Source organism: Astyanax mexicanus, chromosome 5, assembly GCF_023375975.1.
Source record: "Astyanax mexicanus isolate ESR-SI-001 chromosome 5, AstMex3_surface, whole genome shotgun sequence".
In the NCBI taxonomy this organism is placed as follows: domain Eukaryota; kingdom Metazoa; phylum Chordata; class Actinopteri; order Characiformes; family Acestrorhamphidae; genus Astyanax; species Astyanax mexicanus.
Window position 1 is genome coordinate 11,501,590 of NC_064412.1, and position 27,684 is coordinate 11,529,273.

Here is a 27,684-nt window from a genome sequence, read left to right on the forward strand (position 1 = left end):
GCTACCACGCTGACCTAATTCAATCACGCTGCAACAAACTGCCACATCACGAGCTGAGGAGGCCAGGTTCCTGTACGGTGCAACAAAACCCAAAAACAACCAACAATAAAGAGTCACATTAGCACGCACTTTGATGTGTCGTGCATTTTCAGCAGATCAGGCAGCAAGAGCTTTTGTATATTCACTCAGAAATCTGCTGCTTCAGATCTCGTACATTAGAATTTGCATTTTATTGTTTAAATGTCAGCTAAATATGCAACATTATGAAACAAGGTTTTTGTTTTTAATACATGCTTTACAGAATATACAGGTACAATATTGTACAGAAACAAAAATACAGAAAAAAAAACAATAAAAAACAAGCAGCATTGGAATAGTGAGAAAGCATTAATGCTGAACTTTGGTTTCAATTCAAGAGAGAATTATTGGCAGAGTGGTGTGAATGAATTTTTTTGGTGCCAAAAAATATTTACGGCTTTAAGTTCCAACTGAAAATCTCAAAGTCAGACCAGCGCCATTAAAATCAACAGTTCATCTCAAAATTATTCACATTTTAATCTCTGCTATTAGTGACCTCTGTAATGTGAGGTTTCCCACGCATATGACTTACGTCGCTTAATCTTCTGACAGCAAAAGTGTGTGCGCAAGTGACTGCAGTGATATGTGTTGCAGCTTTTCCTCACATTTTTTTTTAATAGCTTTAAAATCTGGAAAGCCTCAGTATAAGCCACAGAAACCCCACAGCTGTTGCTACTGTTGATTGAACTGGAGAGTAAGTCACTTATACTAGCAACAGGAGGCCAGTCAGCTATGGGATCTGTAAGGCAAACTGCGGGGCAGAACCGTGTGCAAATCATAATAAAAAACAGCTAGAAAGGAATGGATATGATATGATGACGGCACATTAAGAAAAAGAAAGTGGTTTATCAGACACAGATACAAAAGCATAACATTAATTTTACAAAAATAAATGAACAAAAAAAGAGAGAGAAATATGTCACTGTGTGCAAAATTAAAACCATTTCAAACAGAATGCTTACAAATGTGGCACCAGGATGCAATAATTACCAAACAATGACACTAAGCGACAGCATATTCACTTCACATGATAAATATGGAAAGTACCCACGTAAACGATACATGTTGTATCTAAACTGTAGTGACTCAATGTATTAGTGCATTTCACAATACACACATTTCACTATTATAATGTTAAAGAGTACCTCATTTGCACCCACAACTTGGTTAGTTCCCATTTCTCTCTTGACTTTCATTCGTACAGACACACACACACACACACACATTCTTTGGAACATATTATCCTATTATGGAAAGTGCAGCATTTATAGGATTGTACCAGGTGGGGTTAAACCAGACCATCGCCAAAAGAGAAGAGAAAGAGAAAAAGAGAGAACATACTGCACTAGAAACCATTTTACACCTTTAACAATATATAACTCTTCTTGGAGCAATTCCATCGAAAAAACATTTTTGTAGTGGAGACTGTCTGTGACTTTGCTTCAACAATCATCTGAAGTACCTTCATTCATTCAGTAAAGAAGGAATGCTTGTGGATTCAAAAAGTGCTAAAACTCAAAAGAAAGTCCTCAGTTGTGCTGTGGAAAAAGCAAGAACTCAGCACTGAGCTCCTCTGCTCCCTGCAACTAACTCCCTGCCACTGGTTTGGGGAAATCAAAATGCAGGACCTTTATTTTTTCGAGGTCAGCATAGTGTGAATGATATGAATACTGACAATGGCACAGATACAGCATGTCCAAAGCTCTATTACTAACTCCCTCAGACATCTTACTGAGGCTAGAGTCAGAGTCATCCTCTCAAAGAGAACTAAACCATTGTTAAAGCCTATGCTCTGCATTTTTATTTTGAGGCTCAGAGATGATCACTTCATCTTATGAAATATACTGGTAACTACATACTTTAGTATAGCACTGATGAGACTGAGGCTGGTCAGGTTTATAATGTAGATGGCTATGTTCAGACTTCCAACCAAAATCCAAAATACATGATAACATCACATTACTTTCGTAATTTGAGATAATTATTACAAATGAGTCTGGTTATAATATCGCAATATTATTTCAGAACCCAAATCTAGTATCCAGATTGATATTTGATAGATTTGATAATCAGCCAGAAACCACATGAAGTCCTTTGCTAATCAGATCCAATGTTATTTAAATGCAATGAAAGCGCAATGGTGCAAGATGAGGACCAAAGGTTAGTTGCAGGTGCATTCGCAGACACAGACCCCACAGCAACTCTTGCAAATAACTGTGCAAATCTGCTCTGATCACTTGCAAATAGGGCTGCACGATATTGGAAAAATTTGACATTGCAATTTTTATATATTTTTTTTTCTTTCCACCCTCCCCCTCCTGCTTCTCGGGCAGCAGCTGCCTGTCACTCACACAGACACAGAGACAGTGCTGTTCACTCAGAAAACTGCAACACTGTGTATCTACTTTTTGTGTCCAGAATCAAAACATTGCAACATGACGTGTTTGATTTAACTGCCTTAGGTGACATTGCACGTCCTGCAATTTCACAATTGCACATTGCGATTATGATGCCTAAACAATATATCGTGCATCCCTAATTGCAAATGAATGAAGTAAGTAAAAAACAAAAAATGAATTCTTTTTTATGTATGCACTCATACATATGGTAACCAGGGAAGAGTCAAGTTTCAAGATGATTCAGGCTCTTTCTATTTTGCTAGTCGTGCAGGTTCAGAAGGTACACTGCAGAAGAAGGAGGAGGAGGAGGATTCAGAGGAGATCATTAGAAACAAATCAGTGAACTGCTAAAAAATCAATATACAGTACAGCACTGTAAGGTACCAAGTGGGAATGAGTGGAGCTATGACAAAGTGGGAATGAATTTAACCCTGTAAGACTGCTGCACACCGATTGTCAAAGGTGCAATGGACCACGTCTTGCTGTTCAATATAGTGCCTCTTGTAAAAAGGAGGAAAATAGGGTGCATATATATTTGGCTTTGAGGACAGCACTAAACATATAAAACGCTTTATCTGACAAATACAGCTTACAACTTCAGCTTCAGCTTACAATATTGGGCTGGAAACAGGGGAATGAATAGTGTTCCACTCTTACAGGGAATAATGTACACGGGCCACAGCCAACTGCTAAATGTGACCAAAAGGAAAAAGACATACAGCACAGCTACTCGGCTCCCTGGCGGCTTAAGACGGCTCTAATAAATGACAGGTGGGTTGGCCACTCTTTGCCTTGACTCATGGGGAGCATCCTTTCACAGTCTGTGCACAAACAAACAGGTCCTGTTTCAGAGCTTGAGCAGCACTAAGAGGGCTTAGAGTCCAACGCTTTGGCATAGACAGAATGAGTTCCAACTCCCCAAAATTGGGGAAACAGGAGTAAAAAAAAAAATGATAATAATAAAATAATAAAAATAATGTCATGGGTGAAGAAGGCATTGCAAGCGAGGCTTTTGGAAACAATACATTCAGAGCCTCAACTTAAACCAGAGGATTCATTTTCTTATGTAATCAGAAGGTTCATGATGGTCCATCATCATTATCACCATCAACACCACCATCTTCAATTCCTGGAAACGCTTCTCTTTCTATCTTCACAGGAATCCAACACACGCCTACACCTCAGGGGGTTCCAGCAAAAAGGTTGGGATTTGAAAAAATGTAAACACAGAAGAAAAAGAAAGGTGTTTCTTTTTTCATTTTGGCAGAGTGCGAGTGAGTTTTCTCAGAGGAGGTAGTGGGACGTAAGGGCACACTGAGAGAAGCTGGAGCTGAGCTGGAGTGTGTGGTGGGTCAAAGCGGACCATGAGGGGGTAAAAGCGGCATTTGGGTGGGTTCTATGTGGAAGGTGGACTGTGATCCTGAGGGTTAGTCCTGTAAGAGTCCTCCTCATGCCCACCTCTCCTCTGCTCTTGATTGTCCCCTACCGAAGTCCCCAAAGGAGGCTTATGTACAGTCACTGGCCCCTGGGGTGGGGAAACATGGTGGGGGTCCACTCCACCCCAAAACGACCTGCCTGGAACATCTGCAGACAGAAACAAGAGTGGACAGTGAACAAGAGAGAAGAGACAATACTTTTACTTTTCTCTATACTTTTCTGGAGTCTGCTTTTTAATTCAACTACATAAATTTGTACAATTATTTGAAATTTCTACTCTTTCCATTTCAAAAATAGCCTTGTTACTTCTATTTCATTTCAGCCTGTTTTCAATCCAGTTTTCACTTCTAATCCTGCAATAAAAAAAACCCCTATCCAGTTCAATAGTAGGATCCTAGGTAGAATAGGTAGGATCCTGTATGATCCTGTGATGTGACATAAGATCTTGTTCTTAATGGCATTTTTCCCCTTAAATTACTTTTACTTTTATACTTTCAGTAGTTTTGAAACCAGTACTTTTACACTTTTACTTGAGTAAAAAGCTTGAGCTGATACTTCAAGTTCTACAGATGTATTTCAAACCCTAGTATCTATACAGGAGTAATGAATGTAAACACTAACAATACTAATATCACTATAACAATGAGCATCTGATAACATGAGTACATGTGAGGATCTGAGATAAAGCAACATTTTGAGCCCAGATTAGAAATAACAGACACACCATCCTACTTATTACACAATGCTCAGCAGGAGCATTAATACTTGAACAACTGCAGTAATTTGATTATGATATTTGCATGTAAACAAGTTAGATCTTAGACTTCAAACAGACTGACAAGCTGGTGTTAAACACATGCACTAGAGTGCTGGACAGGGGCATCCAGGAGAAATCTGGAGATTTTTAGGCAAGATCTTGTTAATTTTTACTGTATTATGTTTCCTCAACCTTTTGTAATCTGTAGCTTTTACAAGCAAAAATGCTCCTATCTTAATTTTCTATGGGTTTGTTTGTCTGTTTATTAAAAACATTTTTATGCAAGACTGCACATGTAGTCCTTGTTTCTTCCTGCTCTTGTTAAAAAAAAAAAAAAAAAAAAGAAGTGTGCTGACCGCTGCTGAAGTGGTGCGAGATGCAAAGTCTGGGGTCATGGCCGGTGAGGAAGGCAGATGCATCCTGCTGACAGATCAGGCTCTCCAGGGCAGCGTCCTCATGCTGAGTGTCCTGCTCTCTGTCCCCCTGCTCATCCCGTGGCGTGTCCTGTGGCAGCTGGGCAGCAAGCGTGTCACCTTCACCCAGGTAGGCATATGGGCAGTACTCACGCGTGCGAGAGTAGATGTTGGCATTGTCATAACAGTCCGAGCAGATGACCAGCGGACTGGTGCCACCTATATAACACAAAAAAGAGAACATTTACACATTCCACAAAATTACACATTTTAACCTTTAACCTTCCATCTCATGCTGACCTTTATACATTCAAATATTATACAACTCTGGAAAAAAAATAAGAGACCATTTAAAAATGATGAGTTTCTATGACTTCACCGAATTGCAAACCTCTGAAATATAATCAGAAGGAAGATCGATGATCACAAGCCATCAAACCAAGCTGAACTGCTTGATTTGTGGCATAAAGTTATCCAAAAGCAGTGTGTAAGACTGGTGGAGGAGAACATACCAAGACGCATGAAAACTATGATTAAAAAAGTGTTATTCCACCAAATATTTTTTTTATTACTGAACTCTTAAAACCTTATGAATATGAAATTGTTTTCTTTGCATTATTTGAGGTCTGAAAGCTCTGCATCTTTTTTTGTTATTTCAGCAAATAAATGCTCTAAATGACGATATTTTTATTTGGAATTTGGGTGAAATGTTGTCTTTAGTTTATAGAATAAACAAAACAATGTCTTTTTTAGTCAAACATATACCTATGAATAGCAAAATCAGAGAAACTGATCCAGAAACTGAAGTTTTTCTAGAGCTGTATATTTAAGACAGGATTTTTTTCATTATTATACTCTTTCCAATGGCTGAATATTCTTAATAACGTAAAGCACTCCTCTTTTTAAAAAATATGCTTTATCATCAATACATCAGTGGCATTAAATATCAATAATTCCATATATATCGTCAATATATCATCGTCAAAAAAAAAAACGGCTATTGTGACACGCCCAGCTGTTCATGAACTTCTTAATAATTTATAATCTGCACATTCACAAATGTACAAAAGAACGCAAACACAAACACACCATTAGGTCCAGATGTCAGTCCCTCCCTTGGTTCACCAGGGTGGAAGCTACTGCGGCCAGTAAACAGAGACCCGACGCGATTACCAAGCATGCCGTTGGGTTCTGGGTCCATCTCCCCACCCACTTCACCGTAGCACATGCCTATGGGAAGGAAAAAAAAAAAAAAAAAAAAAAAAAAAACAGTGCTTAAAAATAGACTGCAAACATGTTTATGGTAAATACAGCTAGCATGTTTTTTAAACAGCTAAGCCCTGGGGTCAGGTTCACTCAGTGTTGACTTAAGGTAGATTTTAAAGTAGTTCATCCAATAGTTTATTAGGATATGCATACAAAACAATAATCTGTAAAACCATGCATTACTGAGTAACAATTGAGCCCCTACACAACTGTACAGAGAGCAATGCAAAAGCCTGTAAACTATCAGGATTAAATAAAATAAAAAAGGCCTTATTTGCTGGAGTGCAATTCACATAACCTCCACAGCCATCAACATAAATTACACTAGGAGCTCCCCCTTGTGTATAATTCTCCATGTGCATTTGTTGACAGATTTAAGAGATACAGAGAGACAGTATTTTAAAGTAAAAGGAACCTGTGGACTAATATTACAGGATTTAACATGAATATAGGTTACACAGCTCCACCCCAGTTATAAAGTGCAGTAGTAGCGTTATGGCCCACAGTGGCAATAACGGAGATGCTCTTCTCCTTAATGAGGGTTCAAAGATGTTTTAACCAATAATTTCCGTGATTTTTTCATGACTTTTCCACACCTTCAAGGTAAATTTTCATGACCATACAATTTATAAGACATCAGTGCAGACATTGAAATTAAAATCAAAAATCAACTAAACCTATAAACAAAATTGATTATAGTAGGCCTAGAATTAATCTGATAAAATTTTGACACGCAATCTTTAATAATAAAACGTGTGTCAAATCCTGAGAGCTCTATTTTGCAGTGCTAAATTACTGAATTAATTCTGAACTGACATATATAGATTTTCTCTATTGATAAACGTAAACGCAAAGATTTGTAGACCAAATTTTCACTTTTTAAAAACGTTCTGGGTATTTTTTATTTATCCAAAACGTATCCAGGCCTGGAAATTGCTATTTTCAAATTCCATGACTTTTTGAGGTTTTTCATGACTGTAAAAACCCTGTTATTACAGTCATTGTAACATCAACATGATACTGAAGCGCTTATTTTAACCCAAAAGAGCTCGTGATGATGTATGCATCACAGACCATTTAAGAGCTGTGTAACAATTCTTACAACACTCTGTCCTCCACAAAGCGACACATACTGAACATCCTGAGACCTTCAAAATACAGTGTGTGAATGTTAGTTCATGTGACCTTATTTATAGAGAACGTAGGTTTGCTGGGTTAGTGCTGGAAATAAAACTAGCTAATTTTAAAAGCAGATTTTAGTTAACTTTACGAGTCTTAAGCTTTTATACCTCTATATTTGTACTACGGTTCTGTTTATCCTGGTACTGTCATTCTCTCTTTAATCCCCCCATCACTATTGTCTTGTCCCATTTGTTTCATATATGTCTTTATCTTTGACATTTTTGTACTGTGCCTTTAGTGTTTCTCATTGTTTTATATTTATGTTTTATATTGCTGTACTTGATACAACTTTGGGAAGGACAGTAATGTAATTTCAATCATCTGTATGTCCTGTACATATGCAGTATTGACAATAAAACTACTTTATTTGACTTGACTTCTAGGTCAATGGTTTGTTCCAACCATTTAACAAGTCAAACACTTGAATAAAATGTTTTATGGTCCATATAAAAAGTTATGACCTGATTTCTAAAACAAAATGTTAATATACAGGTTGTGTTATTTATGTGCCCTCTTTATCACAATAAGAAAAGAACATGAGTGATTATGTATCAATTTATTTGTATCAATATTCAGAACTGGGTCTGGGCTTATGTGTGGATTAAGATCAACTGCAACATAACATACAAACTTCTATATAATTTCAAACTTAAATCACTTTCAACTTTATAAAAGCTTTACTGTAGTAATTAAAGTGTCAAAAGCAAATGCCTGGCTGAAATGATGTTGGCTGAAATTACCCACTCAGCATATTCTTGTTAATGCATGTCTCACTCATTGCTGTTTGCTCACGGGTCTGTACAAAGAAGCACTTGCATTCTTTATGTTCATTTGAAATGGCCCAAATGCAGCAACACCAGTCTGCTCTGTTTCATACTGGTTTTACTTAGCCTCAGAAAAGGCCTAAAATATTTATCTTTTTAAATTTAACAAAATGCATTCAAGAAAAGTGGAGAATGGGTATTAGCTCTGAGAATCATTCAGTTTTTGATTACAAAAAAAAAGAAAAGAAATGAAACATTTCTGGTTACTGTAAATCTATATTTAAAAAAAAGTTTCAACACTTGGCCTTACCGTCAGTGCCTTTGTGAGCATAGCCGTTGGCCAAAGAGGGCATGAGCTGCTGGTGGCTGCCCGCCTCAGAGTTACTGTAGCCTTCCTGAGGCTCGGACAGCGTTCCCTGGGAGGACAGGTAACTGGGAATATCCGCTGGCAGATTCATCTCATCTGAAACAAAAGCATATACACATCCACGAATGAGACTACTGAGCATGATGTTGGGGTTCATCTGTATTCTCATCTCATTCAAGTTAAGCCAATGAAAAAAAGTTCCAATTTCCAGCTGTTTTGTATTCCTCACAAACAGCTGCCAAACTACAGGTCTTTCTTTTTGCATAACTAAAATCTGGCATCTGCTTTTTCCCCCCCATTGTGCCAAAATTTCATGAATAAATGGACCAGCAGAAATGTGTCAAAGTAACCAACATACCAACATGACTTTTTTTTTCTTCTGTAAATTTACGATTTTTGGCATACAAGTTTTTTTTGCGCAACATCAATGCTTTGCTTGATGCAAAGGACTAAAGTTAAAGTAACAGCATCTACAAGAGAGTTTTAAAGCCACTCTCTGTGCCTGCTGTGCAGTAATTGCAAATACAAAACAGGACGATTCTGCACTTCAGAGATCACACAGGGAAATGTAGAGCTTTTCTAGTTTGCTTTCAAGTTCTGCTCATATAATCCGTTGGAGTTACTGATCAAAGAAGAAAAAATAGTTTTAGTTTGTCCAACTTCATAACTTTGAAGATTGCTCTCTGGATTAATTTAGTCTCTCTTAGTAAATCAATACTATTGGAATACCATGGGTCTGCTTTTTAATGTGGCTCTGATTTGTGGTTCTTTATATCTCATATTAGTTCATTAAAAAAAAAAAGAACACCCTTTTCCCTTTTAGTTAACTAAGGCCCAATTCCATTTCACCCCTTGTCCCTACCACTTTGTCCTATCCCTCTGTTTTGCGCATGAATACAGTTGTAGGGTTTTCTGATTTGTTGTGGCTGGAGGGGGAGGAGGAAGTGTAAGGGCTACATGACCCTTCTAACTGAGATTTTTTTAGAGGCACACTCAAAAGTAGGACTATGAGAATCACTGGCAAGATGGCAGCACAATCGACCGCTATATATATATATAATAAAAAGATAAAATATTTGCTAGTAGTGTGTTTTAGTAACTAGCTAGCTAGCTGTCCAATTTCACCTTCATTTAAGGAGAATAGGAAAATAAAAATATAATAAAAGTTGCTCATCAAGCTAATTTGACCTATCCATCACAAGGAAATAAAGGTTAGACATAAATAATGAATTGCTGCCGTACCTAAGTCTTCAAAAAAAATAAAAAAAAAATAAAAAAGGTTAACAAGTCAACTTAGCAGCAAGATTTTATCATAATTGGCTGTTAAAGGCTTGTCCCATTTCTTAAGGGGGAAAATTTCACCTGTTCCAAAGGGGGAGGGTTACCCTCAAAAACAAGCAGTAGGGTTACAAAAGAGAAATGGGATTGGCCCCAACACCACAAGGCATCCCACAGGAATGGTTTAACTATTGGCTGGAGATCAGCATGCACACCTACCCGTGTTGGTAATGCTATAGTCCTCACTCTTCCGCCTCATGTGGTAGATGACAATCACCCACACCAGTGAAGTGCCCACCACACAGCAAACCACCACCATCACTACAATGCCCACTGTGGTCCAGCCATCCTGGTCGTAGGCACTACTCGCTGGGTCACAGTTTGCAGAGGGCGAGACGCTGAGGTAGATGTGGCCTCGTTCAGTGCCTAGCGTGTTGGACATGACACAGGTGTATTTCCCAGCGTCCGCTGGCCTGGCATCTACAATGATGAGCAGCTGATTGGCTGCGGCGAAGAAGTGACGCTCCGTCAGCAGCAGCGGGCCGTCATCTTTGGTCCAGTTAAGGCGCGGTGCAGGACTTCCTCGAGCTATGCACTGGAGAACCGCAGTCTCACCACGTGCTACATTGCGATCCTCTAGGGGGCGCTGAAATGATGGGGTCTCTGAGGGGTCAAAAGAAATGGGTAAATACTTAACATGCAATTAAGAAGGTCTTCTTAAAGCAATTATTTAAAATCTAATTCTATCATTCTGTCATTTCACATGCACAATTCGAGCCAGAAGCTGCCGGTCATGATCATTACCACCCACTGCACTGTCCACTGTGGGTGGTAATGGCATCTATGACATTACCAGTACACACTGTGGATCGAGGCATGTTTAATCAATCAATCAATCAATGAATTAACCTTTATTTCCACTTGGTAAATACATTGAGGGTAACCTTCATTTTTCAATGCAGCCAAGCTTACACAAAATTAAAGGGACTGAAAATTAAGTTTAAATTATAAAAACTTGCAAACAATGTAAGATTTAAGTAAGGAAAAATAAAATACTTTAAAATAAAAGGATATGCAAACTGGCTAAACTGTAGAGCAATAAAACAAAGAGAAAATTATGTAGAATACTAAAATATAAACACAATTAAAGACTAAAATAACCACAATTATAAAAAAGTAAATGATGGAACTAAAATAAATAATAATAATTTATCTGCACCCACTATCAGGCCTTGCCATGAGCACATTAGCCTGTGCTCTTAGACCAGCTCTTCCACAAAATAACTCCTCAAAAATTACACAGGTGTAGGTGAAATACAGCCACGCAATAGCTTTGTCACACAGCTAATTCAGACTTTTGTAATTGTAGTATACAGCAAATATATACATATATGAATGGGCTTACCCAGTACAGTGAGCGTGGCATTGGCTGACAGACTGCCTGCCTCGTTCTTGGCCGTGCAGCTGTACACACCCATGTCCTCTGTCTTCACATTGGCAATGAAAAACGTGTCATCTTCAGGCATAACATGCATCCTTCTCTCACGAGCAGCAGGGAAATTCACACCACCATCCTTCTGCCAGGCAATCTGGGGAGGAGGATGACCCTCGGCTGCACACTCCAGACGAGCCACAGTGCCCGTGCGAATAGTGAGGTCCATTGGCATCTTCAGGAATGAGGGCAACTCTGGAACATATCCAGAGATACACTGTTTAAACTTCAGAATAAAGCCCTTCAGAGTCAAAATACACATTATGTGTGTGCCTAAAGCCACAATCTGTATGTTTTTTGTATTTGGGAATTGAGAGACCTCTCTGGTGAGAATGTGTAATTGTATAGAACATGTGACCGAGTATGTTTAATACTAATACCATAAATTACCATTTATTCTTTAATGTATATAAATTGCTTTACGTAAAAAAAGTTTTAAGCATATTGTTTTTTCTACTTTAAAGCAAAGCTTAAAACCTTGCTGGCGATATTGAAATAAGAAAAAATAAATCTTGATATTCTCTTTAAATACATGAGCGATTCTTAATTATGATTTCGGTTTACTTCTGGCATAACCTTTTTTTTTTTTTTTTTTTTTTTTTTTTTTAAGAACAGCACCCTTTAAATTGATGTGCAAGCTAGTTTCATTTACATTTAGTTCTTATTTATTTTTGTTATTTTTTTACAAATAGTAATCAGCCCCCTACTACCTTAGAGCAGCTTTTATATTAATCAGGGTACAAACACAACCTTTTGGTATATCAGTTAAAAAGCCAATAAACCTTAAACCATTTTTTTTTTCCATTAATAGCAGAAATGTGTTCCTTTGAATAAATTAAACATACCAGTCCTGCTTAAAACTCTATAAACCATTCCTAACCTTTAAATAATGCTTTTATTGTGATAATTTCCACCTACGCAACTCTCAGGTTCAACTGTGCTATAAGCGTTGATAATATGTCCGTGTACTTTGGCACATGGAGAGCCTAAACGAAAATGTCTAATGTATGTTAAAAAAAAAAAAAAATGAGATAGCAAAAGCAAAGAAAAACACTTGTCTCTGTCTAAATTACATAACACCCTGCTGGCACATCTGCTTCACAGAACACAGAACAGACAGCACACAAGGGAATTGCACCTGTCTTAAATCTACATTAGACACATTATGACCAATCCCTGTGCATACACTCTCTGGTCTCTCTGGTTTACAGTGGTATAAAAACTCTAAAGTCTAAAACTTTTATTTCCTAGTATTGTCTGGGCACAAAGCCCTGCTCACATCTGAATTATGATACGATGACAAACTAATCTCATTGCCCAGGCTGAGCTCCCAGAGGGCTACGTAATCTTTGTTCCACTGAAATTGGAAATTAAATTAGAAGAGTCCAGAAAACAACTAGAGAGAGATAATAGATCTAAACAGGGACAGAAACCAAACTTATTTCATAACCAACAAGAGAAAAACTGATTGTTCGTCAGTAACGCAGCAACATGAAACACGAAGGCCCTGAGGGGACGTTTCTCATGCACCAGAGAGAGTAAAATTCATATTTAACTCAGACTGACAGAGAGGAATAACATCACCCCAGCATGAACACCACAAACACAAAGCCCAACACAGCCTCAACGCTTTGATCATGAACTTAAAAACACTGTAAAATATAAAAAACACAAAAGTATTATTATTTTCCCTTGAAATGAGAAGGCCCCAGAGATCTTAAATCCTAAAATTATGCACTTTTTAATATTTGTTGAAACTTGCTATTGTGGCCAAACAGAACACATAAAATAAAAATGAGCCGCGTTTAAACCTTTGATGTGCAGCATGGGTCAAAAGTCAGCTGAGATTTGATTTTAGATTTTTTTTTATATATCTTTCTCTAATTTGTTTTGATCCTCATACATCACTTTATTTATTCCTTTAAAGTGGGTCCACCCGCTTCACCACCCTGAATATTTGACAGTATGTGTGAGTATGAGTGACAAAATGACAAACATGCTGCAAATAACAAATAAGTGGTGTTTGACCAATCACTGCTAAAGTAACTACTTGAAACAAAATTATTATAGCATTAAGTTACTTTATTTTATATCACACATAGACGAATGGGTCATGTTTGACCCATGTTGAGAATTAGAGGGGGTGTGTACATGTTGCGCGTATCAAAGGGTTAACATATTTAAAACTTATGGACATTGATCCTCATTTGAACAATACAGAGAGAAGGAGGGAACATAACTAAACACATAAAAAAGGATCAGGTGTAGCACAATGATCAGAAAATGGTTTAGGGCTGCAACTCATGACTATTTTAGTAGTCGACTAATCTGTCAATTATTTGTTCGATTAGTAGATTAGTAACGATTATTTTTTTTGTCATGCCCTGCATTTGTACTTTCTAATGGTGGGGAGAGCTAAACATTTAGGCCCCGAGACGAATTTTGCAGTATATTTTGGTAGTTTGACGTAACTATATTAAACTAAAAATTAAAAGTATGTTATAGGAAACACTTACACAGGCTGGGTGATATTTTTTTAGGAGATTCTAGGATACTTTTTTTTTTTATCTTTTCTTATTTTTTTCCCAAGGAGATACCTCCATGAAATGATTGTCTAAAAATAAAAAGATTTTATTTATTTTTTTTAATTCTGTAGTTACTATAAAATATAACTTGATTTTAAAGCCGTGGACAGAGTACAGTACCTCTCTAGCTAACACTAACTAACGTTAATTAAGGAGTGAAGTGAAAGTGTTTAAACTGCAGAACTAGTAAAGACAGACTGAAACATGACCAACTAAGCACGAAGAGAGGCCAATCAGGATGCTCACTCTCTCACTGTGTGTTTGTCTTTCTCTCATGCCCTTTTTCTCTATCGCGTGCGTTCTTTCTCGAGCTCTATCAAACTTTAACGACGCATCGACAATGAAATTCCGCATCAACATTTTTTTATAGCCGACGATGTCGATTACGCCGCCTAAGTGTTGTAGCCCTAACCTGGTTACAGGTCTTATTTAAACTTCTTTGGAAGAGCGTTCTCTGAAACCTTTAAGAGAACAATGTAAATGCAGAGGATCTGGAAAGGGGGTTCATAAAAAGTCAGATAGTCAAGAAACTGCAAACTGGGATTATTTTAGCTAAAGGGGGGAAAACAACTATAAAGGCAGGGGGTGTTCTAACTTTTTCCCCACAGAAAATTGCATTACCTTACGTAACATATCACAAGTGTAACATTAAAAAGACATTTCTTTAGTGTTGTGTTTTATTTTACTATGACCAAATGTCCATATGATTAAATATAGGTTACACACTACACTGGGGCTCTAACCTTTTCACTGTACCGGGCATGTCAAAGCACATCTCAAAAATATCTTTCCAGAGAACAATAAACGAAAGAATTTTGCCCTTTTGGTGTAAAACTAGTCCTTATCTTGAGTAAAGCCTGCGTAACCTTTACAATCATTAATCACAAGCCAGCTGTGACTCATCCCTCCCACACAACTTCAACTGCAATACTACACTTTAAATAAGCTACTGTACTGTCTGTCTGAGTAATTCATTACAATACAAGGACTACTTTCAGTTTCCAGTTTCCATCTGAGTTCTCAGTTTCATCAAATGTATATGCTGTTTATTTTTGGATGCGCATGTATATGTTAACTGTTATAATTACAATGGTATCGTCCGATAATTGTTTTTTTTTAGAATCATCAGCACCATTTGATTTGGGTTATACCTGAAACCGATACTTGCTGAAGTATTTATTGTCTGCCAGAAACAGACCAAGTAATGCTGACTGCTTTACTAAAATTGTCCGACACGGGCCACACTATTTAAAAATGAATTGACTTAAGCTATATATATATAGCTAATATAAGTTATACTGGAGCATGTAGTCTCTAAATTATAAATGTGTATATCAGCATCAACATCGGCAGATATACATGTCTAATATAGGATACTGTTATTGTCCCAGAATTCCCACATCAGTGCATTTCTAATTTTATTTAAGCATTTATGTATGTAGTTAGAAGTTATACTTACACTGAATGTTAGTTATAATACAACCATTTTGATTATTTCTCTGGAATGTTAAGACATAGTATTTGAATGCAACTTATCAATTAAAAGTATAAGATATCCTTTTCACAGTTCTATTTCATACTATTTCAATTACTTTAATTGGCTTTTCTTTTGCTTTCAAAAAAGGATAGCATGCTTTGCACGATAGTGGAGACATCTAAAGCAGTAAAAGTATGTACAACATTTGCAAAAAAAATCTACATAATCAGCATAACTTATTTTCTTAGGAATATTGTGTTAGGTATTTAAACACCTTCAGGAATAAGGTGTTGAGATGTTACAAAATCTATTTCCTCTAAGATACAACAGTTGTGAGGATGTGCTGACGCTTAAGCACCTGCCTATGTATCTGCACATCCAGGATACATGACAAACACTGACGAATTCTGAAATCACAATATTTATTCTGGCCTTATTTTTTGTATTGAGCAGGTCAACAACATTATCAACAGGTGAAGCAGGAGTTGTATTTGCTTACCGTTGACTGTGAGCTTGGCCTCGGTGGAGTAGTTGGAGCCGAAGTGGTTGGAAACCACACACTGGTAATGTCCCTCGTCTGTGAAGTTAACGTTGAGAAGATGGAGCACGCTGGTGTAGAGAAGACGCTGCTCCTGGTAGCGGGCATAGTTGTGTACCTGCGCTTCATACAGCACCTCCCTGTCCTTCCTCCAGGAGGCGCTCATGGTGGAGTCACTGCTGCTGAAGGCAGAGCAGTTGAGAGTGACATTGGTGCCTCTTAATGCCACCACTGTCCGGGGGTTCCCGCTAATCTGGGGCTTTGGAAAGTCGTCTGATATTGAAAGAGAGAGAGAGAGAGTAGCAGGGGTTTAGGAACAGCAAGTGAAAACTGATTTAATCAAATGGAAAATCATGGATGATAACTTTTTTGTATCCAGTGTCCCTACTGTAAACCTTTCAGGACATAACTGGGCAAATGTAAGTATGTATGTCTGTCTGAAACACTTTCACAGTTTACTGACAATCTTATGAGCTACAGTCAAGGAATAAGCTCTTAAGTAAATGTCTAGATGTCTTCACTAGACTGTGATGCTTTAAAAATCTGAAACACAATATATAGATATATATTTAAATCCAGTGGTCACTCACTACAGACAAATTCTTCTGGTCTGACATTGAAGATACTTCTGCCTGCCAGAGGAGCAGGATGTGCGCACACAGCAGCACACGACTGCTGAAAGTGACTGTTAGTGAGCCACCGGCTCAGCCAGGTCAGCTGGCAGTCACAGAGGAGGCTGCTAGTGTTCAGATCACTGCAAGAAAAAAAAAAAAAATTAAAATGTGTGTAAATAAGTATATCAGCAGCATTTCAATAGAGATGCTTTGTGACACAGCTACATACATTTTGATACATAAACACACTGTCTATTGTGTTCAACTGCACTACCTCCATTCTCCATTCCACACACACACATTAAAGACTGTACTTATACACGGTACATTCTATTTTTTACTTTACTCTATCTATATGTATCATTAGAGTTTATCCTTTTGTAACTTTGTGTATTATTCCTGCTGCTGGATGTCTAGAACATTCCATCTATCTAAATCTGAATTAAAAAAAATTAAATGTTAAAAAAAACTTGAAAATGCTTTAGAATGCCTCTTAAAAACATTCCACAAGATTCTAAAAAAGCATTTAATAGCACAATCAATTGAATAAACGAATTCTAAAATAGCACAGTGCAGTGAAGTGCATAATATCTATATTATATACACGGAAATGAGTAGAAAAGTTAAAAAAAAAATTATCTGTGAACTTACAGTGACTTGAGTTTCAAGTGAGAGAAGGCTTCAGGATGAACGGACATGATCTGGTTCTTACTTAAATCTCTGTGTATACAAATGGAAAACATACATTCACATCACTTCAACATATAAAAATGAAAAATAAAAATGGTCAAATAGAAATTAAATGGTCATATTTGATTTTTTTTATACAAAATCATAGTGAATCAGGCAATAATAGTGTGTTGGCATTGTTGGACAGTTCATAAGTGTGCTATAAAACACTGAGTAGAACAAAATGCATTAATGTTTATTCAGAATTAAAGAGGGGGAAAAAACTATACCATCACACTACATGCATATTCAATTATAATAAGGGCTGGAATTACTGCCAGGATGCAAATGTACTAAAAGATTAAAAAAAACATATTATAACTAAGAAAATCTTAATGAAAAAAACGTACAGTTGCTCCAGTTCTCCCAAACCCTCAAATGCTCTTTTAGTGATGGTCCTGATCTTGTTCTTCTGCAGTATCCTGAAGAACACACATAACATCTCATTTTAAACACCAACAATAATATGCCATGTATTATTTTAACAGCTCACAATGAGCTACATACATTGTCTGTAAACAACAGAAGAAAGGTTAGTAATTTATAGAAAAAATGAAAAAAGAAAAAGATGATACTTACAGTGTGTTGAGCTTTTTCATGCCCACAAACATTCCAACAGAGTCCTCAATAGCAAGGGATATGTCATTGTTACGAATATCCCTAAAAAACACACACAAATATCAAATCCAGAACAATATAAGAACAAAAACGTCAAACTGTTGCCAAGCAACCACATATAACAAACTGCAAACTCAATTATGCATCTGAAGCTTCAGCGGAGAACCCAGATCCCGCTCTCCCGATCTAGAGAGAATGTTGTGTTATCGTGAGAGCATATAAAAGGCTGTCTTCATGCACCAGTGGCTCCAAAAGGCTGATATAACCCTCAGTAATTCTGTCAAACAAACACTACGAAGATAAGGAAAATGAAAGCATATAAAAGCATATTTTATCCACCTTTTACAGAAAGCTTAACCAAACAATAAAAAGAAGCAAAAACCTAATTTTTGTATGGGGCGACATCTATGTTGATAGATAACTAACTATAGCTACCTAAAGGCGATCACTAAGCCGTGTATTATTAGGGAAGAGGATCATCACGGAAAAAAAAAAACTACTCCACACACTTTTACACACCTGCTTTGACTTGTGGCCTTCATCTGAAAGCAGTGCATGATCAAACATACGAAACCAAAAGAAAAGTAAAATGCCTGCATGGAACACAATCAATGTGGAAAAACTGGACGTGTTCTTTTTATCAGTAAGCGTTTCCTCAAGAAAACTGACTTGTGCATCACACTTCTTACTGATGGTAGATAACATACTTTGACATTAACTGTGGCAAGAGCTACCTGTAGGTCCTGTAAAGAAATTTAAAGACTGTGGGAAATTTCCTTATGCATCATGTGGTCTTGCTAAAACTACCTAACCTTAACTAAATTCGACTCAAATTAGGGCAGAATATCAAACTAAATGTCTGAAATTTATAACGACAGGCTCCTCCAAAAAACCCTCTAAACTATGTTCTGTGCATCATCTGCACTTTATTCTAATTTTAGACATTTTAAGTTTAATAATAAATGTGGCGATATATATTTTATCTGACAAGAATGTGCATTTGTTTTATTTGCATTTTGCATTTTACAAGTGAACATTCTTTCAGCTTGATCAGACATGCATAAAGTATTATAGACTAAGATCAAGTGATCCATGAAAAAGGGACTTGGGTAGAAATAAAGCATCACACTTAAGTGGAAGTTCTAAAGTACATGTTTTGTACTTAAGCATTGCAAGTAGTTTATTGTAAAATGTACTACTCAAGTACTGAAAGTAAAAGTAAAATAGTGTTTTAAGTAGTAATTACAGAAAGCTGTCAAAAGTTTAAATATCATATTGCAAACAGGTAACAGCAAAAGACAGAACGGGAGTAGAGTGTCTTCTTATAACATCAGCTTGATTGCTTGACGCATTTTAAAAATTGTAACGAGTAACGATGCAGCCCTTAAAAATTTATTGGATTAAAAATATTTAACTCCGAAAATCTGTAGTGACGTAAAAGTGGAAGTAAGAGACATAAATAAAACTACAGTAAATACAGATAGTGTTTTAGTACTTAAATACAATAGTGAAGTAAAAATAATACCCCAGTAGATACAGATACAGCATTTTAGTACTTAAGTACAGTAATGAAGCTAAAATAATACTCCAGTAGATACAGATTCAACATTTTAGTACTCGAGTACAGTAGTAAAGCTGTTCTCTACTGTTACTACACATCTTTGGTTTTGATACATTACTTCCATCTCTGAAATTTGCTCATACGAACACTAAAGGGCAGTATCCCAAAAAGTGATTAACCCTTGTCTTGGGGCTATACAATATTTTGGAGTATATTTGAGATTTTCCATTAAAAGGAAAATATACACCCTGTTTGGGGAAACTGAACCCAAAGGTCCATATGTTTAAATACTGGTATCTTATTTGTATTCAAACATGAAAAGACAGTCACATGATTGTATGTATCTCTTTGTTGTGGAGTAACACCACATCTATGCAAATATGTAAGAGTATTTGAAAGTCTGCTTCACTTCCTGCCCTGACGTTTTTGATTCTGTGGGTGTGTGAAGGGGAGTTCGAGTTCTTACAGTGTGTGGACGTTTGCCAGGCCACTAAAAACTCCTTCTCCCAGATGTGTGAGGCGATTCTCGCCCACGTTCAGAGTCTGCAGCAGCCCAAGCCCAGTAAAAGCCCAGTCCTCCAGACGACTCAGGTGATTGAAGGAGAGATCCCTGATGAACACAGACAGAAATAATACAGTGTCAAAACATGGCAAACACTGTTGTCATGTAAAAAGCCATCTTACCAGCAACTTTTAAGCAAAATCCTGATAACACACTGATATAGATAATAACAGATATATCGAACACAACATTAGGATCAAATTCGTTTATAAGGAGGCCAATCGTAATCACTGTAATCGAAAACAACAGATTTTATCTTATCAGTTAGAATAATAAATTTATAGACAAATTAACATATTCTCACATCTGATGATAATAGGATTGTTGTAACAATTAAATGCTAAGGATAACCAAATAATTTGATTATTCCAATTACTGTTTAAATTTAATTGTACATCTTATAAAATTAAATGAGAGACCACTTAAAATTAGTTTCTTTGATTTTACCAAATTGAAAACCTCTGGAATATAATCAAGAGGAAGATGGATGATCACAAGCCATTAAACCAAGCTGAACTGCTTGAATTTTTGCACCAGGAGTGGAATAAAAGCAGTGTGCAAGTCTGGTGGAGGGGAACACGCTAAGATGTATGAAAACTGTGATTAAAAAACAGGGTTATTCCACCAAATACTGATTTCTGAACTCTTAAAACTTTTTGAATATGAACTTGTTTTCTTTGCATTATTTGAGGACTGAAAGCTCTGTATCCTTTTTGTTGTCCGCAGTTTAAAGAATAAAACAACAGTGTTTTATTATTGAGAGAAACTGATTTAAAGAAGGTCTCTTAATTTTTTACAAAGCTGTATAACCTGCCAGAGTGCATCTCTCCAGCCTGAAACAGCAGGTAGGCCTTGGCTCTTATGTACAGTGATTTTCATATTTTGCACTTTTCCTTAACTGAAATATTTGGATGTTATTTTTGCACCTTGTTCAGTATAAAAGCTGCATACGAGGTAAAAGGGAGATCCTTTTTATTATGTAAAAAAGGCCCTTCCACTATAGACAGGATGTTTTACTATTTAGACCAAGTAAATGGTTGAGGGGTTCTCCAAACTACCATTTCACGATTAAAGAAGTGTTTAATTTAACGGCAGACTAAACACAGCGAGTTACGGCAGTAAAAAACTATCAATTCCCAATGAGAGGCAACATCTGTCTGGAGAATCCAGAATGTGAATCCAGGCAGGACTTTAATTCAGCGAAACAGTAGATAAATCTGAGTGATAAATCTCAGGGGAACAGGAAGAAACAAACCTAATATGGCCAATCTGGATGGAAATAAAAATCACTGATGAGTGATTTTAAAATATGCTAAAACGAAAGTATCCCACAACTCACGCACATTTCATCCTGCGCATTTTAAACTGCTCTATAGATTGTTTCTTTATTTTTACAAGCTATGAGCTAAATCAGGCATGTTATAGTAGATATATGACACAAAGCAAACACTGGGGATGATAATAGAAATGGCTTTGACAGTATATTTGACTCACAGCTCTTCCAGACGGTGGCAGAACTCCCAAGCATCAGCACGGATGAGACCAATGTTGTTTTGACTGACCCGAAGCACACGCAGCATGTGTAGACCATACAGCCAACCCTTATTCAATTCTGTCAGGTTATTGTGCTCCAGCTCCCTATAGAGGTTAATGAAAACAAAGTACATGTAAGCAAGACATTCCTTTGTAAGCACCAACATTTACACCACAGCTGATTGTATGGAGAGCATAGTTTCGAGGCATGAAGATGATATTAAACCTATTAAGGCATAAATTAAAGAAATCTTTCTTAGGTCTACATCCCAAAACCTTCAAAATACAAAGGTTAACTGTGAAAAATTCACTAATATAACGTTCAACACACAGTGAGCTGTATTCCAGTTATATTACTGAAGCATATCAGGTCTATTTTACTATATTATTACAAATTGTCAGGTTTTATTAATTTGTTTTTTTATTATTTATACATAAAAACGACCTGCTTAGAAGATTAAACGGGTGCCAAAAAACACAGTAAGCTAAGAAAGTGTGCCTCAGGTTTTTTTAGTATCCACTCACAATTCCTCCATGTTGTCAAGGCCAAAAAGAGCTCCGTCCATCAGCTTAGTGATGCCGTTCCTCTGCATCTTCAGAGATTTCAGAGCCTCCAGCTCTTTGAAGATCAAACTGTCCACCACTCTAATCTTGTTGCGTTTCAACTCCCTGTAACAGACAAAACCGATTTCATGCCACATATTTATATCAGCACACTGAAAACAGCCTGCATTACACACAATATATTATTTTACAGTGGCACGCAAAGGTTTTTTTTTTTATAGAAAAAAAAAACTCTTGCTGTTATCTAATGCTAATTGCTGTCTTTTTTCCCCATTAAATGAAGTTTTGCCTATTATAAACAAACATGATCAGACCACAAATACTAAAATCAATCAGACTTGCTATGAAGAATGTGCTATAAATAAATGTCTTAAAGGGTCTCAATCCATTGTTTTAAATTTCATTTTAAAATGTCTAGTTGTGGGCTCTAGTACGAATGAATGCCATGTGAGCTGTTTTTTGAGAAACAAACATTTCTTGGGTGTTTCTATTTAGCCCTGCTTTTACATCACTGAATTAGTGGTCTCTGAAGAAAGACATGTTTTGGCTCTTGCTCATAAATATTCATACATGCAAATATATCGCCTCTGATGGGCTAGCAGCACTGCAGCAGGGAATGCCTACCTGTCTCACCCCCCCCAGTCAATTTTACATCTCTAAAACTCAAATGACAAAATGTTTTCAGAAATACAGCCTTAGTTATAAATGTACAGCACTGAGTGCTAGGTAAAGTTAACAGAGCTGTAAACAGACTAAAGCTTCTTCTTAGCTATAGCTCCTAATGCTGTAGCTTGAGTTTAGACCTGCCTGTGGGCGGTCCTGAGCCAAAGTGGGCAAGGCCATGAACTCACTGGTTGACGTAGACATCTCTCTGATCAACTTGTATTTCTGAGAATTTTCTTTCACTAGCTACTGCAGACAAGGGAGGCTGAAGAACAGTTTTTAGTGAAATTAGACCTTTAAATGAGCTTAATGCTGATTTTTGGGGCAAGGTTTGAGGTATATTTTTGTATTTGTGAAGCTTTGCAATCTGCTTCACCAGGCATTTTCTAACAACGACCCTGAATACGTCATAGCCCTTACAATCTGGTCCCTTGTTAAACCATTATCTGAGATTTCCATTTTATCTCTAAATGTGTACAAAACAAGTTCCTGTAAATGTTCCAAAGAAGGAGACGTCCATACATCAATGCATTTTGGCGATCAGTTAATCTTCTACTGACTACTTTACTACTAAATTTTGACCAGGGGTGGCCAAGTGTTTGCATGGCATCACTATATGATCTATTATTATTGAAGCAAATATTTCTGGCAAGTGATCACCAGTCCTCATATACATAACAACAAATCAAAAGAGTAATTCTACTTACAGAACTTGCAGCTGAGACAGAGTGAAGACTTTAGCAGGCAGCAGAGACAATCTGTTCCTGTTTATCTTCAGTACCAGTAGAGAGCTGATGTTGCCAAAGCAGCCTGGTTCAAGAGAGCTGATCTTATTGTTGCTCAGATTCCTTAAACCATGGAGAAGAAAGAAAAAAAAAACATGGAGGAGTTGAGTTTAGAGTCACAGCAATTGCTTTGAAAAGTTATTGTAAAAGTCAGTAATCACATTTTAAACAATGTTGAAACAATGCAGCAAATGTCGATACTGCTAGAGCAATAGTTTTTAGTTTTTTTTTATAAAGAAAAAAATCTTACAGATATTTGAGCTGCATAGGTGGGAATGACCCAGCTTTCAGCTCAGAGATTGAATTGGAGCTCAGATCCAGACTTTCCAGAGATGAATAAGGCAAAAGCTGCTCCGCCACCACTTCAGTAATCCGGTTATGAATACTAAACACAAACAAAAACAGAATACGTTAGGTGTTATCATGTTTATTTTACCTGGCTCAAAGAAATTTTAATCACAGATTATATTTTCATTAGCCAAGCTACCTGCATCACTTACTTAAAAGTTCTTACCAGATGTGAAAATGAATCATTTATTAATACATTTCCCACAGGTTACAAAATTCGTGCAGTTTCATAAAATATGAAAAAGAGAGACTTACAGTGACAGCACAGTGATGTTTGAAGAAGCGTCTCCGAGAAAAGGCACACCTGATAGCTCATTATGATTCATAGACCTGAAAACAAAGAAATAAACAGTCTGCTTTGAGGTCAAGAAATGACTGACTGAAGGTTCTGAAAACTAAGTAGTTTATTTCTATTTTTTTTTTACTTGTTTCTTCCTACTTATAGGGATAGTAGCCTACTTGCATTTTATGGTTTTATAGCCTTATAATGCTGTAATCACAGACTATGTCAATAGAACTTATATCCAACTTATTGTCTCACCATCTACATTTGAATTGTACTGTATTTAGCGTTGGGCCTTAAGCCACTGTGAAAGTCTGTAGTCTGTGTTTCTAAGTACTCATAGGACTTTTATCTCAAACCAAGGGCCTAGATTGCTTTAGTTTTGCTCTGATACTAAATGTTGCTCTCTAAAACCCAAAGAAAAAGTTTGAAGAGATTCAAAAAGCCAATTAAAAAAAGGTAGTAAAATGAATCTTTACGTATCCCAGCCTGATTCAAGGCCACAGTAGCAGCTGTTGGGGGATGATGTAGGTATCAATACGCACAACCCTATGACCAATTATCTAGCCCTGTAACCACTTACCCACAGGGTTACGGCTTTACACAATGGCCCAGCAGTGACAGTCAGGGAACATAGATACCAAACCAACAACCCTATGACCAGCCATCCAGAGCTCCAACCACTTAACCACAGGGTTAAGGTGCCTGCTTAAGGGCATCATAGTGACAGTTAGGGGACCTGGAGAACAGACTAACAAACCTTGGACCAATTATCCAACACGCTAAAAACTTAACCACAAAGTTAAGAGCAGCTGGTGGATGATGTGGGTATCAAACCCACAACCCTATGACTAATTGCCCAGAACTGTCACCACTTAACACCAGGGTTAAAGCCTTACTCAAGGGCCCAGTAGAGACAGTTAGGGGACATGGGGTGGAGACTTGGTAAAACGCAGAATCTGGCAATAGTGTTGTGTACAAATCTTGATAGCTAACTAGCTAGTGTAAAACAGAACTCTTTTACTGATTTTGTGAGTTAATTAAACACTGAGATGGTGGGAAGCTCTTAATATTAATTAATTATATAATTTGCCCACGGTTTACTTTCACGGGTTGTGCTTTTTACCAGTCCCCATTGGAAACAAACCAACAACCCAATGACCAATTATCCACAACACCGTCCACATAACCACAGGTTTAAGGGCCTTGTTTAAGGGCTCCACAGTGACAGTTAGGGGCCCTAGATAACAAACCAACAAGCCTATGACCACATATCTACAGCTCCATCCACTTCATCCAAATACAGGTTTAAGGGCCTCGCTTAAGAGCTCCACAGGGGACATGTGGAACAAACCAACAAACCTATGACCAATTACCCACAGCTCTATCCACGTAGCTACAGGTTTAGGGGCCTCTTTTAAGGGCTCCAAGATGACAGGGGAACAAACCAATAAAACTTGGACCAACTATCTAGCCAGTAAACAAATTCAACAAATTAACAAGCCAGCTAATGTTTATTCAGTGTTCTTTACTTTATATTCAATATCGTGATATTATTTTAGTGCCATATCGCCCACCCCTACCCTGATGTGATAATTAGGGGTGAGTGATGACAAACAAAAATGTTGGCGATATTAATGTGTACAATACGATATGGCACACCCCTAAGTTAGGAGTCTTGCCCAATGACTCCCACCCAGAGCGGGAATTGAACCATAGCCAATATAGTAGATAATGTTTATACAATGTTATGTGCTAACAGCTAGGCTAGCTATAAGGGTAGTTTTTATATCTAGTTAGCTAACTAATAGTACGGTATATAATACAGTTGCTAGTTACATGAGTATAATGGGTATTGACAGAGTAAACAGTAGTGTTGTAGCTAGTTTAGATAAAGTTTATCCGCAACTGTTGTGATTTTCTGTGCGTAGCTGCAGCTGTATCAATAGGATGAGAGAAGTGTGGACCTCTCGGCCTGTTACTTACACATGGGTGATCCAGGCTGGGACAGAGAACAGGGGGGAGGGCAGTCTTTTCCGACTGCAGTCCAGAACCTGCGCTGCATCTGGACCTTCAGTACACGCACAGGGAGAAGGGCAAGTGTCCAGCAGGCCCTCCGCGCTCAGCAGCAGCAGCAGCAGCAGGGCCTGGGGGATGGGCCAGCCCGCCGCCATTTTGAGTCTCTCCGGCACCTACAGCTGGCAGATTTATGGCATTAACCGGAGAAACTGTGAGAACTAAGTTTTATAACGCGTCTAAATCGGCGTGCGGGCCCAAGTTAAAGAGAACACCGGGATAAATCTGGTGCAAAACAAACTCAGGCCGGCTCTGATCCATCCTTCCACACTCTCCCCCTGTCCTTCCCTTCCCACTGCCTTTCTTCCGCCTTTCCAATCTCTGCAGCTCCAAGAACTACTCCAGAAAAAAAAAGCTCCAGAAGAGCCCAGAAACGCTCCAGACCCCTTCCGTCCTCCTCGCCTACTCCACACCCTGTAAACTGTTAGAGTCTTGCGGGAGAACCGTGTTCAGAGCAGTAGGAAAGGCCGTTGTTTTGAAATGTTGTTCCACGACTTTTCTCCCAAGGAAAACAAAAGCGTCTTCCTCCGCCGACATGCGATCCTGCGCTCTGCTCCCGCCCCTTTCATCCAGCCTCCCCATTGGCTGGAACGCACGTCCGTCAACCAGCTCTCTCTTCTCATTGGTAGACTGCGACGTTGAAACGTGAACAGTAGTCTTTCTGTAAAATATTTTTATTATTATTTTAATTAAATAGTAATAATAGTTTAAAAACGTGACCGCTTAATATACACACTACCAGTCAAAAGTTTTAGAACACCCCCTTTAAAAAAACTGTGTAAACATAAAAATGTAGTAAAGTAATTTTATTATTGTAAATTAATAAGAATAAAAATAATAATAATATTATATAAATGTATATGTGAATATGTATACACATTATTCCATTATACAACTCATAATACTACATAATACTTCTATTATTTAATTCATAATACCTATGTAATTTATAATGATTAGTAATCTAATTGTGATTAATGTAATTAATACATTACTGTATAATCACTTATTATTATTATTATTATTTTAATAAAATAGTAATAAAAAATCTATTGTTTTAAAACGTGAACGTGTAATATGTAAAAATATGTATATGGCTAATATATGTATATGTATATAACCATACTGATACTATGATTTAATTTATAATTATTAATAATATAATTTATGTGATTCATACATATGTGATGAGGTCAGTAGCGCTGCTCATCATTAGCAGTGCATGTTTTGTAATATTTATCTGTTATACTTACCTGCAAAGCCTACCTTGATTGCCTGTATGTTTTTAAGGGATGGCTCTCTTTGTAGAGTACGC

The 27,684-nt window shown here is 37.3% G+C and overlaps 1 protein-coding gene across 1 annotated transcript; it reads right to left on the bottom strand.

Annotated features, from left to right (window-relative positions):
* Window positions 1-200: 200 nt before the first annotated feature.
* lrig2 (leucine-rich repeats and immunoglobulin-like domains 2) lies at window positions 201-26,930 on the bottom strand. Its single transcript, XM_007253359.3, has 18 exons — window positions 26,280-26,930; window positions 24,266-24,340; window positions 23,913-24,047; window positions 23,585-23,725; window positions 22,176-22,319; window positions 21,612-21,755; window positions 20,022-20,165; window positions 17,956-18,036; window positions 17,727-17,798; window positions 17,299-17,367; window positions 16,624-16,787; window positions 15,995-16,306; window positions 11,347-11,628; window positions 10,161-10,604; window positions 8,607-8,759; window positions 6,174-6,314; window positions 5,028-5,303; window positions 201-4,061 (listed from the first exon to the last, which is right to left on the bottom strand). The coding sequence occupies exons 1-18, from the start codon at window positions 26,465-26,467 to the stop codon at window positions 3,874-3,876; spliced, it is 3,153 nt and encodes a 1,050-aa protein (XP_007253421.3). The 5' UTR covers window positions 26,468-26,930; the 3' UTR covers window positions 201-3,873.
* Window positions 26,931-27,684: the final 754 nt, after the last annotated feature.

What these genes read in the sequence shown, in the direction of transcription:
- lrig2 (XM_007253359.3), bottom strand. Translation starts at nt 26,467, where the DNA reads ATGGCGGCGGGCTGGCCCATCCCCCAGGCCCTGCTGCTGCTGCTGCTG. An exon ending in AACATCACTGTGCTGTCACT is followed by an intron (nt 24,048 to 24,265) that starts GTAAGTCTCTCT and finishes GTTTGTGTTTAG; the next exon opens with TATTCATAACCGGATTACTG. An exon ending in TGCTCACAAAGGCACTGACG is followed by an intron (nt 6,315 to 8,606) that starts GTAAGGCCAAGT and finishes TCCTTCCCATAG; the next exon opens with GCATGTGCTACGGTGAAGTG.